Here is an 18,955-nt window from a genome sequence, read left to right on the forward strand (position 1 = left end):
AAGTAGGGATAAGCTGCTGAAGGAAGGAGCTCGAATGGCTAGGGAGTCAGCTAATTTGCCTGAGGATTCTTCTGTGTCACAGCACTCAGAAGACCAAACTGGAGAGACTCATGTGGTCCAGGAGCAAGCTACTGTTCATGTAGCTAAAAGGAAGCAAAAAATTAGCAGAATGTGCATGTAGCTTTTGTACAGGCTGGGCAGAATTGCCCTGACAGCTTCCAGGAGAATGTGTGTGAAGAGAATGGAGCAAGGTTAGATGAGGAGTCTTCTAATGTAGAAGCTCTCCCCATACGAAGAAGAAGACAGGAGAACCACCGAGGCAAAACAGAGTCCAGGGAGATAATTGAGGATTTCACTCAACAGGAGATCACTGATATATTGAGTAGATTCACCCAAAGAATGGGGGAGTCTTTAGTGTCTTGGATAGTAAGAATCACTGAAGGCGCAGGAGGAATAACACTGGACAATGAGGACTGTTTAAAATTCCTAAGTATCAGTCAGAATCCTTTTGTACACCAGGCTTTTAGGGATCACCATATGCAAGGAGGAAATAACAAAACTAATCTGCTAGCTTTAGCTGCAGAAGGATGCAAAAAGCAATATCCTACTGAATCTATGTGGCCTAGGGGAGACAGACCCTGGTACTCACTTAGAGACTGTATGAGAAAGCTAAAGGAGGAGGTAATGAAAACTGCTATCCTGATTGGAGATGCAAATGCATATTATGATACCCCCCTAGGAATTCCTCATAGAAATATCATAGTGAAGACGGCTCCTCCTGCATATAAGCACCTAATTCTGACTCTATTAATTGGAGAAATAGGGCACCCTCTTTCAGAGGTGCTGGATAAGATTTCACAATTAAGTGATTTAGGGGAATGGGAAAAAGACAAATTGCCTAGAGAGAGAAGAGTAAACAGCCAGAGGATTCAGAGACAAAATAGACCAACAAGAAGGGAACTGTTTACTGCTCTATTAAGAGCAGGGGTGGACTTCAGAAGAATAGATGGTATTCCAACTGAAGAGCTGCATAAGCTGTACCAAGAAAAGGTACTTAGCATTAGAATGAACAGGGAAGCAGGAACCACCCCTGCAGGTATTTCTGAATCTGAATCTTTGTATCCAAGTTTGCCCCACCTTCAGGGTGAATAGGAGATAGGCCAAGCCCCAGTCCAGATAAAAGAAATATGCAGAAGAGATTGCAGACCCCATATTGGTTTAACAATATATTGGAAGAATGGATCAACTACTGTGACTAGGGCACTGCTTGATACTGGGGCTGAGGCCACACTTATCTATGGAAACCCTGATAAGTTTAAACATGGAACTCCTATTACCATCACAGGTCTAGGAGGCACTGAAATATCAGCCAGACAAGTTAAAATAACAATGAAAATTGGGCAGTTACCTAAGAAAGAATATACTGTGGTTGTTGTACCCATTCCTGAATACATCACTGGGATAGATGTATTGAGAGGCATGACTCTGAATTTACCTGAAGGAAGATACCAAATTTGCTGTGAGGAAGATAGGAATTAATACAGTTTTAGTGGGAAAACTAAAAATGGACCCAATCACTTTACCTGAACCTTCTGAAGTAATTACTTTAAAACAGTATCATGTGCCAGGTGGGCAAGATGAAATTACCACTACTATAAAGGATTATGTTGAAGCAGGAGTGTTAGTCCCTACACCACAAGATGGAATAATCCTGTCTGGCCAGTAAGAAAATCAGATGGGACATGGAGAATGACTGTGGATTATAGACAGTTGAATAAGGTGACTCCTTCTTTGTATGCTGCTGTTCCAGATACCATCACCTTAATAGAAAGGATCCAGAAATATGATGGGACTTGGTATGCAGTTATTGACTTGGCAAATGCCTTCTTCACCATCCCAATAGACCCTAAACAATGGGACCACTTCGCTTTCACTTGGCAGGGTAGACAATATACTTTCACCCACTTGCCACATGGGTACATACATAGCCCCACTATTTGTCACAGGATTGTGGCTGAACAGTTGGATGAATTAAAGCTACCTGGTATACAGCTTACCCACTATATTGACGATATCATGATACAGGGAAAAGATGCGAAAGAAGTGGAAAGGAGTTTGACCCTTCTAATTGAGCATATGAAAAGTAAAGGCTGGGAAATTAACCCTGCAAAGGTTCAAGTACCAGCTCAAAATGTGAAATTTTTGGGTATACAATGGAACAAGGGGCTACGGGAGATTCTTCCTCAAGCCCGACAAAAGATTCAGGATTTTCCTACCCCTACCAATAAGAAAGAGGCCCAAAAGTTCATAGGATTGTTTGGATACTGAAGGCACCACATTCCACATTTGGGACAGACTTTAAAACCTTTATATAGAGTCACACGGAAGAAATATGAATTCGATTGGGGACTTGAGCAGAGTAAAGCTTTTGAAGAAGCCAAGGCTGCCATACAATTGGCCCTAGATTTGTGACCCATGCAAAATGGTCCAGTGGAATTGCAAGTGACTGTACAAGATGATTATACAAACTGGAGCTTATGGCAAAAACAACAAAGCCGGGATTTTGGTGTAGGAAACTCCCTTCATCTGGAGTCCAGTATACACCTTTTGAAAAGCAGTTGTTAGCTGCACATTGGGCTTTGGTGGAGACTGAACAACTGACTCTGGGCCATGAAGCGATATTAAGACCTGGAATCCCAATTATGACCTGGGTAATGAGTACCCCAGCTTCTCACAGAATTGGACATGCCCAAGAGGCTAGTATAATCAAATGGAAGTGGTATATTCAAAATAGAGTGAAAACAGGCAAAAGCGGAGTCTCTGCTCTACATGAATCTGTAGCAAACATAGAAACTGAGAGGAATGACACACCCCCTGAGCCAAAGCAACAGTTGGTAAAGTCCACTGTAAAATGGAATGAGGGATATGATGTATTAACTGAGGAACAAAAGAGACATGCATGGTTTACTGATGGGACAGCAAAATATTTGGGGCAAAAAAGACATTGGAAAGCAGTGGCCTATAACCCATGTACTAGAAGGACTTTGGAAAGTACTGGGATAGGTGCAAGTAGCCAATATGCTGAACTTATGGCAGTATATCAAGCCATCAAAATAGAACAAGGAGGACAGTGTCATATATTCACTGACTCATGGGCGGTAGCTAATGGGTTAGCTACATGGATGCCCATGTGGAAAAATGAAAATTGGGAAATTCATGGCAAACAAGTCTGGGGCAAAGAATTATGGGAAGATATCTGGAACATGTCTTTGGTCAATGACTTGTCAGTTTTTCATGTAGATGCTCACGTGGCCCCCACCACACCAGAACGTGAGTACAATGCTCATGCTGATCGACTGGCAAAGATTGCTACTGAACATATTGTCCCTACTTTGACAACAACTGATGATCCGGTATTAGCAAAATGGGTCCACCAAACAGCAGGCCATTTGGGGGTCCAGGCCACACACCAGTGGGCACAAGATCGAGGTATTAGTATCTCTCATTCACTGTTAAAACAGATAGCAGAAGAATGTCATATATGTCAATTGGAAAAGGAGCGAACTGTTCCTCGGGTAGTAACTGGAGAGATAGCAAGAGGAAAAGTCCCAGCCCAAATCTGGCAAATAGATTATATTGGTCCACTACCACTGGATAAAGGATGCAGATTTATATGTACTTGTGTTGACACCTATTCAGGTGTACTAGTAGCTTGTCCTTATAAGAATGCAACCCAGAAAAACACTTGTAAAACTCTAGATCTCATAAGTCTATATTATGGAACCCCAATGCAGATTCAAAGTGACAATGGGTCACATTTCAAAGGCAATGAAATGAAGAAGTATTGTATACTAAACAATATAGAATGGATATATCATATTCCATATTATCCAGAAGCATCTGGGTTAATTGAAAGAATGAATGGATTACTGAAAGAACAGTTGAGGAAGTTAAGTTCCAATAATTCATATCAACATTGGAAGGATAATTTGTTCATGGCTTTGTGTAATTTGAATAATAGACCATTGGGAGGAAGTACACCTCTAGTCAGAATGATGACCCCCAATCTGCAAATTAGAAAACAACAAACACATAAGATCCCAAATATTGAGTATTGGACCTTGAGGCCAGATGTCCCAGCACCGTACCCAGGACCACCTGGTTCGGTGGGGTATGATTTACATTGTTTAGAGGACTTTTGGTTGGACAGAAAAGAAATAAGAAAAATCTCCACTGGGATATGCATAAGAATCCCTAAAAATCACTTTGGACAGATTTTACCCAAATCAGGATTAGCAGCTCAAGGAATACATGTATTGGCTGGAGTAATAGATTCTAATTATCAAGGAGAAATTGTTGTAACATTCCAGAATTTAGGTGACGGGCCCATACAGATTCACAAAAATGATAGGATAGTTCAAGTAATTATCATTCCTTGTAAAACAATACCACTTGTAAAAACTGACCCTCCTTCCAAAATAACTGTCACAGGAACTGAAGGATTTGGTTCTACTGATAGAATAAAATCAGGAGCTAAAGTATGGGTAAAACGGAAGCCAGATGATGTTCCAAAGGCTGCAGAGATTATAGCATATGGGAGGGATAACACTGTAACTATTGTTTATTCTGGAGAAGATGATTACAAAATTGTACCCTTAACTCATTTATTCTATCGTGAGTGAGGCTACAATAGTCTGGTTATTGTCTCTTTGCTTCTTCTTGATTTTTTGTCTGTTCACCTTGTTTGCTAGATTTGTTTCCACAGGCTTGGTACCCTCCATCTGTAGATGCCTGATAGCTTAAGCTGGATGTCACCCCCTGTCTGCAACTGTGATGTGTCACCCTTGGACCTGGCATCAAGCATATTAAGAACTGACCTCTCAAATGGGACCTCTAAGGACAGGGACAGCTCTACATCCGATTTCAGCAGCAAGTAGCCATAGAAGAAGAGATCTTCACCCCTTACCACAAGATTTTGGGGCCCCATTTGTTCGGGGTGGGGGGAATGATGGGGAGCTTGTGCTCAAGCCCCACCCTAAAATATAGTTTTCTGTGTTTATTGTGTGCTATTCTTGTTATATTGTTGTGAAATTTTGTTGACACCAGTTATTCCTACTGTATTTTTGCCAAGTAAGGGACATGAAAGATCTTGGGGCCGAATGTAAGGGTTATGGGATTTAAAGATCTTCCATGCCCCATTGGACTTGCTGACATAGCAGGAAGGGGCGGAGCAAGAGGAAGCAGAAGCCAAACTAGAGTTCCTGTGGTGGCTGGCGGTGGTGGCGATGGTGGCGGCGGCAGCAGCAGCAGAGGCAGTGGCAGCGTGAAGCCCTTTTTGAGTTAGCCAGAATTTCTGCTAAGGACTCCTGCTGAGGACTGCCAGGGGCCGGAGCTGCTGGGAGCACGCTTCCCGGATGCTGGGTGGTTGCTGTGAGTGGGGAGAGGAGGACCTTTGCCTGAGGTAGCCTGTTCTGTTTTAAAGGCTTGAAAATGTGGGTGCTTTCTACTTTATCTACCTGTGCCAATGTCATAACTACTCTGATGGCTTTCACTTTCTGGTTTTGGGACTCAGTCTTTTGGTATCTTAATAAATTTTCTAGCTTATTCCCCCATATGTCAAGCATGATGTATTTTGTGATGGATAATTATATCAGCTTATCTGTAATCTCCATAGGCATTGTGAATATGGCATTGCTGATACACAGGTCCAACTAAAATTGTTCTGTGTACAGGAGCTATACTTCTTCAAAGACAGTTTCAGAGATTTAAAAGTGAGAGAAAGAGGGGCGGCCAGGTAGCACAGCAAGTAAGAGCACCGGCTCCAGTGTTGAGAAGACCTGGAGATCGAATCCGGGCTCAGACACTTAGCACCCACCCAGAAACACCTGGCCGTGTAACCTTGAGCAAGTTACTTAACCCCAATTGCTTAGGGGTGGCCAGGTGGCTCAGCGAGTAAGAGTACCGGCTCCAGTGTTGGGACGACCTGGAGATCGAATCCCGGGCTCAGACACTCAGCACCACACCCAGAAATAACTGGCCTGTAACCTTGAGCAAGTTACTTAACCCCGATTGCTTAAAAAAAAAAAAAAGTGAGAGAAAGAACCATTTCGGAGGGGAAAAAACTGTTTAATTTCTCCCCGATCTACCCCCTCCTTATTTCTACTGGGCTGAAGTCATCAGCAGCCTTCTACTGGACTTATTAAATCGACCACTCACCAGTTTCCCTTCACCTCCATCCTCCCACTTTTATCCCTTTTTCCACAAACTGAAAGCAGAATATTTTAATGTTTGACAGTATATGTGTCTTGGGCAAGAACAAGAAGAAAAAATCGTGAGAGAGGGACCAAAAGAAAGAGAACAGATGGCCTATCACTGTGTAACCAAATCAAACATTCAAGATGACACACAAAACTTAAAAGGTTTTGGTCACATTAGAAAAACTTTCATCAGTCTTGAAATTTTTTTTTATGCTCTCTGTATATGTAGAATAAGCTTTAATTACCTGGAAATTCTACTTAGAAGACCTCATCCCATTATTTTCTAATTGTAGAAACATATCATAATCAAATTAATAAAAAGTGCTTCCTTAGTAAGCAAGGGAATAGAGAATTATTTTCAGTGAGAAAATAGAAAAGAAACCTGTCTTCTTAAAACCTTGCATAAGGCTGTGCACATAAAGATGCAACAAGAAATAAAGCAGCACTAAAGAAGTCAAACTACATAAAATATTCTTGATAAAGATCTGACACACAAAATGTACAGGAAATTAACAAACATATAAGATTAAGAGCCATTTTCCAGTAGACAAATGGTCAAAAGATATGAAAAGGAGAATTGTAATCTATAACCTTATGAAAGAATGCCCCAAATGACTTAATAAGAGAAATGGAATGAAGACATATGAAAGGACATCCCCAAACCACTCCAGATATTGGACATAACACATATTCTATACTTGGGATAGTTCTCTTGGGGAGAAGTAATAGGAAGGATCCTGGGGAAAACTATCATGATGTAAAACACAAAAGATCAATTCTTATTTAATTTCAAAAATAAGACAAGTGCAAATTAAAATAACTGAGATTTCATTTACCCCATATCCAGCAAATGAACAAAGATGACAAAAAAGCAAATAATCAATGTTCAAAGAGCTGTGGGAAGAGAGGCACATTGTTGGAACTATAAAGTGGGTCAAGCATTCTGAAATCCAATCACGTGAAGTAACTAAAACATCCATACCTTCTCACTTGGAGATTCCACTGACTTGGGGATTAAATATATATCTCAAGGAGGCAAAGAGAGAATAAGAACAGATTCCACATATACTAAAATGTTCATAGCAACACTTTCTAGTGGTATCAAAGAAGTGGAAACAAGGTGGGTACCCACTGACTGGGGAAATGCTAAATCAGCTGTTACATATGAATTTAACTGACTATTTCTTTGCTGATAAAAAATAAAAAATGTGGTCCAATGATGCTGCCCTAGAGACTGTCCATCACTCCCACTAGCACTTACTCTAAAAACAGTGATGGAAAAAAAAATGACCTGGTGTTATTACACAAAACTGGCTGAGCAGGTTATGACATGACAAACTGAATGAAGGTTGTAACTGTGCAAGGAGGTGAATTATCCAATGAGGAGAGAAGGCTCTTTTTTCTTTACTACTTACAAAAATGTTGGAGCTTTGAGTTGTCTCAAGTACTGAACATGGTGTTGAGAAAAAAAGAGCAGATGACCTCAGAAAACAGACCAAGCTAAGAAACTTCTTCAATGATGTATTGTCTCTACTGGAAAAGTTCTTCTTTCTCAATGCTTCACAAACAGAAATCAGTTTTTTATTTAAAAAAAAAAAAAAAAAAGAGACTTCCAGTCAAGATGCCTGCTTGAAAAATGGGAGGCTTACCGGGCTCCCCTACATCTGCTACAAAAACATGAAATTCCTGACTGAATAATGATCAAGAAACATGGGAAAACAATCATTGATTTCTTCCATTCAAAAAACTGCACAAAAAGCTAGTCAGAAACCCATAGGCAATATGGAGGAGGGCTGCCAGGAAAGCCACCTCCACTGCAGACAAACAACCCAATGGTCTCCCAGGAAGTTAAGAAAAGGTCCTGAGACATGTGTGGACTGCAATACTCTCTGAATACAGGCAGCAAGAGTGGAGTACCTCTTTCCTACTAAGGCCCCCAAGGTAATTATAAACCCACATGCTCTCTTGGGGAACAGCAAGTAGTGGCACAGCAGGACAGACTAGGTACCCAGGGCTCTAGTATCTCTTGAATTCTATTGTGAAATGCTATAAGGTCCTGAATATCCAGACGTCTGAGCATCAAATATAGGGAGAACAGGAAGAACATGGGAAGTAGAGATGAGTACAGGAACCCAGCCAAGGTGAGATCAAACAGTGGGGACCACCCCATTCAAAACTGTAGCAGGATGCTAAACCTGGACCTAACCTAAAGCCTCAAATCAGGAAACTCAATCTGAAGAGATGAGTAAATCAAAGAAATCACCAACCAATAATAGAATAGAAGAGAAAGTGGCAAATAATCCCCAAATAAATAATTCCTTGAAAACTAGAAAGGAAAAAACAGGAACAAAAAAACTAAAGACTCCACAAGATAGCAAGAAACATTATAACAAAATTAAAAGATTGGAAAACAGAAGGAAAAAAGTTATCTGCTATTGAAACTCTGGAAACGAAGTCAAGGAGAAATACTTTAAGACTCAAACTACCCTCAAAACCACAATTTTAAGAAGTCTAAAGGCTGTATTTCAAGAAAATATAAATTAAAGTGACCTGGATCTATTATAACTATAGAGCAAAGTAAAGACAGAATTCACTGATTATTTCTGAAACACAAAAAACATAAATTCCAGGAATGACAAAGCCAAAACCTAGAGTTCAAAGAAAAATTAGAAGCAACTAGAAAGAAGTAGTTCATTACCAAAGAATAGCAGTCATTATCACAAGGACCTAGAAGCATTTACTAAAAAGGAGAGAAGATTCTGGAATATGATACTCCTAAAAGCAAGAGAAAGGTCTGGGGGTAGCACAGTGAGTAAAGCACTGCCCCAAGTCAGGAGGACCTGAATGCTATTCTGGCCTCAGACACAACACCCACACAAAAAAACTAGCTGTGTAACCTTGGGCAAGTTACTTAACCCCAACTGCCCTCCAAAAAAGGCAAAAAAAAAAAAAAAAAAAGAGAGAGAGAGAAAGGTTTACAACCAGATTAACTTATCTCTCAAAGATGAGTATTAACCCATAGGGTTTTATAAAGTAGACCTTTAATGGAAGAGATGACTTAAAAAATTTTCTGATAAAGACCAAAGCTAAATAAGAACTTTTTAGTACAAACATAAGAATTCCAGAGAAACCTAAAGAAGCAACATTCTAATAGAGGAAAATAAAGTGTTCCTTCAAATTCTTATGTCTTCAAAGGAGATTTATAAAAGAAAAACAGAGGTCTGATGGTGGCAGCCGTGGATTGGTTCTGTTCTGAGAGTTTTAAGTGAGGAAAGGGAAAGGAGAATAAACAGAATACAAATAATGGTGGAAGAAGTAGGCATCAATCAGCTCTCCCCCCCCCCATCAAATTCGAGAAACATTTGGGGGTGGGAACATGGAATTAAAAGGGAGGACAAAAGCAAACCAGGGAGTGGTAATAAGAAAAACAAATTTCCTGTTCATGAAAAAGGGGTGGGGTGGGGGGAGAAGGAATAGAGGGGAGGAGATTAAGAATGGAAAAAGATAAAAAATAGAATCAAAGACCAGAGATCTATAGGAGAATGGCTGAACAAATTGTGGTATGAATAGAATATCATTGCACTTTTAGAAAAGTCAAAAGAGAAACTTGAAAGAATCTTAAGTTATACAAACTGATGCAGAATGAACAGAATCAGAATTTATACACATGCAAGCAACATGCTGATCAATGTAGTGGCCAAGCACATGTCCAGAGAACCTATGATAAAGTATACGGTCTATCTCTTGACAGAGACGTGAGAGTCTCCAGATATCAGACATTTTAATTTGTGTGGACTTGTTTTGCTTGACAGCTTGTTACAAGTTTCCCCACCTACACCCCTTTCTGATTTTAGTTGGAAGTGGTGCTGGAAGGAGATAAGGTTAGCAAGTGATCCCAAAGAAACAGGGACCACTGAAGCATTTTTTAAATTCATAGCAGACAGCAGAAAACTGGTTAGAAGGAAATAAAACAGGATAGTTTTGAAAGCAATTTGTGAAATGTGTTACATATAGCCAAGTGAGTAGGACCCCCTTCCCCCCAAGTGTATGAAATGGAGATTAATGGTTTCATGTAGATTCCTCTTCATGTACTGTTATATATGTGTAAATATTCTTTTAGTGTTTAAATTTAAAAAGTATTTTAAAAGGAAAAAAGGAAATGAGACTACTATCATTACAGGACTGAGACTGCCAATAGATGTCAAGAAAGAAATTGTGGATCAGTCACAACAAGCATATCAAGAAATTTTTGCCATGGTTGTAAAAAAGGAAATGTAACCAATGCATCTTTTAAGATTGGGTTAAGAATGAACATTATTTGTGTTATGAGATGCTGAAAACTCCTATAGAAAGCTTGTTCTATTTACAAAGACCACTCTTGATAAAGACACTGATAAACGATACAGTAAGTGAAGAACCCTAAAACGGTATACTAATAATGCAATTATTAAGACAAATTTATTAGGGACATCAGAAACCAAGAGATATGGCTGATTGCAGGAAGGGAGACTTTACCAGCCTTCTAAGTAAGGTTTGTCTGCCTCATTCTAAAATTTATATAGCAGGCTATCTGCCATCCATGTTGTACCACAAATCATTTTTGTTTATGACCTATGATACTTCTATTTTAATGTCTCTATTTCCTTTGCCTTTTTTATGTTTAGGGGAATAGAATCAGTCAACATTTAGGGAGTTATCTGCTTTAATCTGAGGTAGCCTATGTGGAGATATGTAATTTTTATACATGTTTTAGCATCTGATTTTTAGTGTCTGTTGAAATTCACCTTTCCTTACTCATTTTATAAATTACATACAATCACATACAAATTAGTTTACTTGTGGAAGGGGACAAAAAGCAGATGACCATCTCTCACATTTCAGCAAATTCACAGGTGTATCTGACTAAACAAGGCAAGCAACACAAACTTCAATTTAGAGTATCTATAACATCAATAACTGTCTCACAAAGTAAGATGAAGAAAGTCATTAAATAAGTTACAGTAAACATAATTATGCCTGTCCTACATGAACAGAGCTCTACTACTGAAGAGAAATTTTATCAGTGACAGAAACATTTAGCAGGTGGAAAAATTCTTCTGGATCTCAGAGAAATACTTAGCTTATTCCCCATAGTCACAAGGTGACCGTAAAATTTCAAAATATTAACATTTTAATTTTATTTTATGGAGATTATATAAAAATAAAAAAATGAGAAGGTAACCAAGAAAATAGTTTTTCTGTGTAAAAAAAAAGTTAAACATATTAACAGTGTGGTCCACTACGAATAATTCTATAATTACAATAACTAATACTGGTAATTCATATACATGTATTATAGGCAGCAGCTTTAAAGGGTTCTATAAGTCTTTGTTTTTTTCCTTGAGCAACAATCAAATTATCAATTATCCCTGTTAAAATAATTCATGTTTGGCTTTGTACTATATCATGGTATTACCATAGGAGTCAAAAGACTCAGTTTCGGGGCAGCTATGTGGCCCAGTAAATAGAGGTCCGGCCCTGGAGTCAGGAGGACCTAAGTTCCAATCTGGCCTCAGACACTTAACATAGTCATGTGACTTTGGGCAAGTCACTCAGCCAATTGCCCTGCCTTCCCCCCTCCAAAAAAAAAAAAAGACTCATTTTCTGGTTGGGGCTCCAATACGAATCACTGGAACTTCACTGATACTCCATTTGTGTGGGTATCAGTTTTCTCATCTGTAAAGTGTTCACACTGCTTGTCTGCAGCAACTTTTTATTTGTTTCTAAGATTTCTATGGCTAAAGGTCCTTCTTAAAAATCTTTAAACTTTTTTTTTTCCTTTTGGAGGGCAATTGGGGTTAAGTAACTTGCCCAAAGTTACACGGCTAGTTTCTTTGTGTGGGTGTTAAGTGTCTGAGGCCAGAAGCGAACTCAGGTCCTCCTGACACCGGGATTTACTCACTTCACCACCTAGCCACCCTAATCTTTAAACTTTTAAAAATTCCATGTTGCACCTTGCTTCTCTCACTGATTCTGGCTCCCAGTACCTGTTTCCTATAGATTTGCAAGAATTACTGCACACTGAGGTAAAATATGAGGAAAAGAATTTAGATATTTTTCTGAATTATAATGTATTTGGACTAAATAATTCCTAATGTCTCATACTGACTGAGCATTATGATCATTTATTTTTATCCTTCATATTTAACTTGTTACCAAGCTTATTAAAAAATTGCTTTCAAAGACCCCAAACTCACTTCTGAACCTGTGAATATTGACAAACGAAAGTAGACAACTAGCATGTAACGTACAATCCACTGTAAAAATAAAGACCTGAAATATCAAATATGGTTCTCAATACCCCCCCAATAAAGGAATAATGAATTCTGAATAAAAAATGTCTCTATCTTATAAAATTAGAGGAAATACATTAAGTATTACTCATAAAGGCATGAAATGGTTGTGATCTTCATCTAAAAAGCTCTTAAAATACCTCTTTTCAATTAACAGCATCAGTATTTCTAGGAGTCACACATTTATAATTTTGGGAAGAAGGTGCTGTGGACAATCCCTAGCTGAGGGATATCCTAATCTCTTACATGAAATGTATAATCATTCGGCTTTAATGTGAGCTATGCAAAGAAAAATAATTAAAAATTTAGCTGTGTCAACTATAAAACAATGTAACAAGGCAGATAGAACGAAAACTATTTCCAAACTATAAAGTACAAAAGATGGCCTTTGTTTCTGGGGAGAATCTGGGAGGGTGGGTTGGGAGAGGGAGAGGGAGAGAGAGAGGGAGAGGGAGAGGGAGAGGGAGAGAGGGGGGGGGGGGGGGGGGGGGGGAGAGGGGGGGAGAGAGAGAGAGAGAGAGAGAGAGAGAGAGAGAGAGAGAGAGGACAAGAAAGTTGAATTTTTCTGAGTGATTATGAAGCACACTTACAAGCCTCTGCAATTTTTGTGCTTTACTACAACCAACACATTGACTTCATCAAACAGATCATCATCTCTAGGGAATCCTTCCATAAAATGAGGGTTTTAGACTAGATAACTTCTGAGGTCTCTTCCAGTTCTAAATCCTTGATGCTATGACTGTGCTATGCATCTTTCTTGGCAGTGATAAAAACCTCTGAAGAACAAGAGAACAGGTATAAAGGATGTGACCAGAAAGTTGGATGGCAGAGGGAAAAAAAAAGGTAATAGCCCTTTTATTCCCCACTGGTTATCTATGCAATGTCAAGAGATCTAGGGGAAGGGCTCCAGCATGTAGGGTGGATGCCCTCTGGAGAATTTTAAGGAAACCAGGGACAGGAGTTACTCAGACGGAGCAGGCATGGATGAGAAGCAAACTCCACTGGTTGAGGGCCTATCCATAAAAAGGTACAAAATTCCAAAGAAACATTTAATTTAAAATTGTGTTCTTATGTAATAGGACACAATTTAATCATTTAACTTTCAAGATTAAAAAAAAATTATCATAAACTTATGAACTGTCAACAAAAACAAATAATGAAATATACAAAATCAGGATATCCTAAGTAAAACTCTTACTATTAAACAAAGTAGAACCAAACAAATTAAATAGTGTTTCTATTCACTGTTCCTACTTCCAAGTCCTTCTGAAATTCTATAAACATGTATTTTCTTTTTCTTCATTTTCTTTTTATATACCTAACTGTAGTCAAGGTACATGTTCTGGTACTAATGATCTCATTATGAATTGCTTTATACAAGGTACCTCTACTTGGCCCAGTATGCCTTATATTTAGTTCTAACACTATGAAATTACATTGCATTAACATACCAAAAAGTATCTAACTATTCTCCATTTGAACATATAGGATGCTTCCAATTTTCTGATACCTAAAACAAAGCAGTTATGAAAACTGCTTCTTTTCTATGTTTTTAGAATAAAGCCCTATTCAATGGGATCACCGGCTCAAAATAAACAAGTATGACTTTTACTGTACACTTGCTTATCAAATCTGTAAAATGTGTCCGTGCCAGTCTGAAGGCCCAATAACATGAATGCCCATTTCCCCATAGCCCACCTAACAAATCACATATTTTCTGCTATTACAATGGATGCAAAGTAGTGTTCCAAGGCCATCTAGAGCTGTATCTCTCTGATCATTAGAATTTAAGAATTTTTTCATGTAGTTAACCAGTTGGTATTTTCATCTTCAAAAATTATCTTGTCACATCCCTAGACCAGTGCTCCACTGAGGAATGTGTAAATAGTCTTATAGAAATGTGTCAGTTCCTCACAGATTTTGGATTTTCTGGACTGTTTCCAGTGAACAAACACATTGATGAATTCTGCTTTTTAAGCCATTCTATGACTTCTTCATTTATTGAAGAGTTTAATCCATTCTTATTTAACATTATAAAATTGTTACATTTGTCTTTTCTTCAACCATTCTATAAAAAGGAACAAACTTTTTATTATTTGACATTAAACTTAAGAAAATCCAACTTCTTCAGTCTTATTAACAAGAGGGTATCTTTGTCAGGAGCATATTATTGAAACAGTGATTATCCAAAACAATACTGAGGGTTAAAACATAACATTAGCAACTAACTTGTCTTGCTTTGAGAAGTGTGAATTGTTTTAAATATTTGTCCTTTTCTGGCTGAGGTTTATGGTTTTAAATTTTCCTTAATGCCACAGGTTTCACTGTAAACTTTTCAAATGTTGATAATTCATACTTTAAACAGCATACTAACTTTTGCTGGGCAAATTAATTCTGGCTTATTTTTGTACATAATTATATTCCAGTTTCTCTGACCATCCCTTATCCTCCATGATTTCCACTATGACTCTGATGTTTTCTGTATGTCTCTTTGTAACTTGAAATATTTTTTCTGTATCATTGTATTCTTGGAGTTTAAAAATCTTGGGGCCTTCCTTATTTTTCGATGGATTCTATTTTATTTTGCTGTAGATTTTGCTTTTTCTGAGAAATTTTCTATGAAGATTTCTTGGAAGTGTTCATATTCTTTTTCTAAATTTTCTGTAATTTCAGTAATCCCCAATTGTCAGCTTGTGAAGAAGCATCCCTTAAGTTTGTCATTTGATTCTGAGAAACTTTCAAATTTTTTTTTTTTTGGAATTAATACATCCCAATTGTTGAGTGTTGTGTTTAAATCAGTTTTTCCATAGTGTACTGAGGTGTTCTACCATGTGCTCCATTATCTGCTTTTCTTCAGTTTCTTCTCAAAAAATTTTTGCAATATTTTTTTTTGGGGGGGGGCTTTTAAATTCTAAGATGTGACTTTTATTTTCTTCAACCTCTTTTATTGGTCTTAAAATTCTATTAATTTCTCCAAATATGCATATATTTACTTATGTGTGGTTTTTCCTTGCATTTTTCTTCTCTTTGGTGCTTCATATTTTTTAAAGGGTATGTGAGGAACCTGATTCCATTTAAATTCCATCCTGAGTGGAAAGTGAACTTTCTAGTTTTAAAAATACTTCACTATAAAGTGATGTGAAGATGTATTTTGAAGTTTAATCTTCAATGACCACAAATAGCCCCTCTTAGCTCGCTGAAATTTATAACAGCTGAGAGAAGAGTAGTCACCAAAAGATGATTTGAAAAAAAAAAAATCTAAGCCAAGATCTTATATTCAAAATACAACCTATTGGTTGTGGAACTATTCAAATTGAGTAAAGTAGCAACAAGGCCTAAATTAATTGTAGTACCCCAGAAACTTTCAAAGAGCAAAAATGGAATAGAAGTTTTACCAGTAGGTACTTGTTTTATGCCAATATCCTTGTTTTATGCCAACCTATGATTAGGAATTCTAATGGGTGAGGAGTCTTCCACACCAAAGTAAACTGGAAACATTTTGCAATTTAAAAGATGGGTCTTGAACCGAGATGCTCCAGACTTCAAGGCTAGCCATAATGCCATGCTGTCTCTCCATATGTTTAAACAAGAAAAAGGGCCAGTACAAAAAATAAATTAAATCAGATCTTATAGAAAGTTCTCTGGACAAAGAACATTATCAACAAAATACTTTGAAAAGGAAACAGCACATATGTCTCTGAGATCAAAGTAGTATCTTTTATCAAATGCAAAGTTAGCCTATCAATTCTTGATGGGAAACTGGAGCTCAAGTGTATGATATTTCCAAGTACTCCAAAATCCATTTATGGCAATTCTTCAAAAAGTAAGAAATAGCTAACAAATCTCTTAATGCCTCGTGAAAATTACATACCTGTTTAGCCGATGAACAAACTAGTAAGCACAAAGGGATTTATTCAATGACTTTCTCAAGGTCACTCTCAAATGAACACTCCCCCCCCCCATTAGACTGTAAGCTCCTGAGAAGATTCTGATGCTTAACACTGTGCCTGGGAACACAATAAGTGATTCATTGTCTTTTGCTCCCTATTTCCAGGGCTTAACAGTGCCTGTTAACAGTCGACCATCTTTCCCCTTGCTCTGTATTTCCAGCACTTAGCAGTAGTGTCCAGCACACAGTAGGGGCAAGCAATAAATGTCTGTCTACCGATTGACTTATGAGAAAGAAGAACAGACTGCTAGCACCCAGCTCCCTACACTTCAGCCCTGTCCACACGTGGCGAACACACACCTGTGGGCTACAGAAGCAAGGCTGCTTGCTGGCCTCCTCTCACACGTTAAGCAAAACAAGAGCCTGGTCCCTAGAAGGGGCGGAAATAAAACGTTTCTAGAACGTGAGGGTCCAGGCCCCGGGCGGGCAGTGCTTTGATGGAGATGGCATTCTGTCTCTCCGCTCTTAACTGGACGGTGTTCTAACAGAGACCTCTCCCCCACCCGCCAAGTTCTCCTTAGGCTTGTCTCGGGGATCAAAGCCGGCATTTGTGGAGCGTCTGGCACCCGGTGGGCGCTCGTCTTCTAACTTCCTACCCTCCAGAGTGCCGTTTCCCCAAGGAGCTCCGAGCGTCCCCCGGGAGCGGGGAAGGCGGCATGCGCTCCTCCCGCCCTCCACCCGGTGGATTTGAACTTGCCTCCGTTTGGAGGAGACCTAAGGGGGGTCCGCCCCAGCGCCACCGCCCAGCCCAGCGCCGCCACCCGCCCTGCTTGCACTCACCGTCGCTCTCCGCCCTGACAAGCAGGGACATGCCCTTCAGCCTCTCCACGTAGCCCGAGGTCACATGCCCGGTGCCCCGGTCGTCCCACTGCCGGTCCTCGTTGAGCGTGTAGACCTTCACCCGTCTCCGGGTGTCAGTCATCCTGCCGCCCCCCCCCGCAGCCACCGCCCGGGGAGGGGGTGAGGGGTGAGGGTGGGGGAGACGCCCCGCGGGCCCCGGGAGGGGGAAGGGAGGCGGGAGGCCCGGACCGACGGGGTCCTCTCCGCTCAGCGCCGCGCACCGCGGCCTCCCTGCAGGGGGCCTTCACTCCCACGCGCGGCGACCTCCTCCCTCATGTCACGGCCCGGGAGGCCGGGGGGGGGGACACCAGGGGGGCCGGGGTCTGGATTGGCCGCCCCCCCCCCTGCAAGCGTTGCCCTGGTGCTCCTGCGAGGATCTATTGTCCAGGCCCAGGTGCCCACCACGGGGAAAAAGAGGAAGGATGGCCTCCACGGGGCTCCGGGCGCGGGTCACTGCCCTGCTCCCGCCTCCGCCATGCCCTTCCTTCGCCAAGCCGCTTCCAGCCGCCGCCGCCTCAGGCCGCCGCCATGTTCTCCTTCCTCATACCCGGGCCCCGTCGCCGCGGCCGCCCCCGGCGGCTCCGCTGCTCCCCTGCGCTCTCCGGGTCTCGAGAGTGTCCGACCCCGGCCTGTGCCCCTGCGCCCGCCGCTTCTCCAGAGTCGGCGAGGGCCCCCCCGGTCGTACCTGGGGCGCCCTTCCCAACGCCAGGTCCCCTCTCTGCCGCCGCCGCCGCTTCTTCCTCCTCCCTCACGGAGCCAAAGCAGCCGCCATCTTGGTTCATCCCTCAATAGAGGCGCGCGGGGTCTTCTACCCCACAGTTGCAGGGGCCGCGCCGAGGACACGCCATTTAAAGGTACAGGCACCGTGGTTGGTGGCGCTGGTCGGGTAGGAAAGACTCAGAAGGAGGGAGGGAGGGAGGGGGAGGAGAGGGGAGAGGACGGGACTGGAGTTTCCAAGGCTAGACCGGAAGCGAGCGCGGCAGCTCTTGGGATGCAAAAGAGACCTCGTCGCCCTAGTGACGGTCCTGGACTTCCTAGAGATTCTCTGCGCACGCGGGTACACTAAACCTAGGGACCGGCTGCGCTGAGCCTCCGTCGCTCCCTGCGTTCGTCATCAGCCAGGCTGATGAATTTCAAACTATTCAGAGCCCGCCCAAGCTTCGCCCGGGCGGCGGCTCTGCCCAGAGCTCCACCCACGTGCGTTCGCGGGCTGAAGCTACTGGCTGTTCTTGGAGCCTGCACCAAGGACCACCTCCCTCCCCTCTTTCTGCTGGTAAATCTCCTGACCCTCCCCACCCCCGTGCCGGCCACGTTTTCTTTTTTTTTTTTTTTTTTCAGTCCTTGAGGTGATTTTCCCCAGCTGCTGTTTTATTTTCTCTGAACTCTGAAGCCCCGTAGAGTGAACTGGGACTGTTCATGCTCCTAAGCCTCAGGTGGTTTGTGAGACCCTTCTCCCCATGGTAGGCAGTTTAAGGAACAGGTACAGGAAATAAAATCTGGTCTCTCTCTCTGACATGCTCTCTCACTGCCTCCCTGTTTGTCCGTCTCTGTCTGTCTGTCTATCTCTCTGCTCCCTT

The 18,955-nt window shown here is 41.1% G+C and overlaps 1 protein-coding gene across 3 annotated transcripts in view; it reads right to left on the reverse strand.

The window, feature by feature from the left end:
- Positions 1 to 18,175, reverse strand: part of PPP4R3A (protein phosphatase 4 regulatory subunit 3A) — a 69,175-nt gene extending 51,000 nt beyond the window's left edge. For 2 of the 3 annotated variants that reach the window (XM_069086002.1, XM_069086004.1), the window contains exon 1: positions 17,319 to 17,472. In XM_069086002.1, the coding sequence (XP_068942103.1) occupies positions 17,319 to 17,460 (142 nt within the window). In that variant the 5' untranslated portion in view covers positions 17,461 to 17,472. Of the gene's footprint in view, positions 1 to 17,318; positions 17,473 to 18,063 lie in introns of those variants that run through there. The other variant, XM_069086003.1, reaches the window with a different exon arrangement.
- Positions 18,176 to 18,955: the final 780 nt, after the last annotated feature.

Source organism: Petaurus breviceps, unplaced genomic scaffold (assembly GCF_028583685.1).
Source record: "Petaurus breviceps papuanus isolate PSGF00001 unplaced genomic scaffold, PetGlider_PUasm1.0 177, whole genome shotgun sequence".
Lineage (NCBI taxonomy): Eukaryota > Metazoa > Chordata > Mammalia > Diprotodontia > Petauridae > Petaurus > Petaurus breviceps.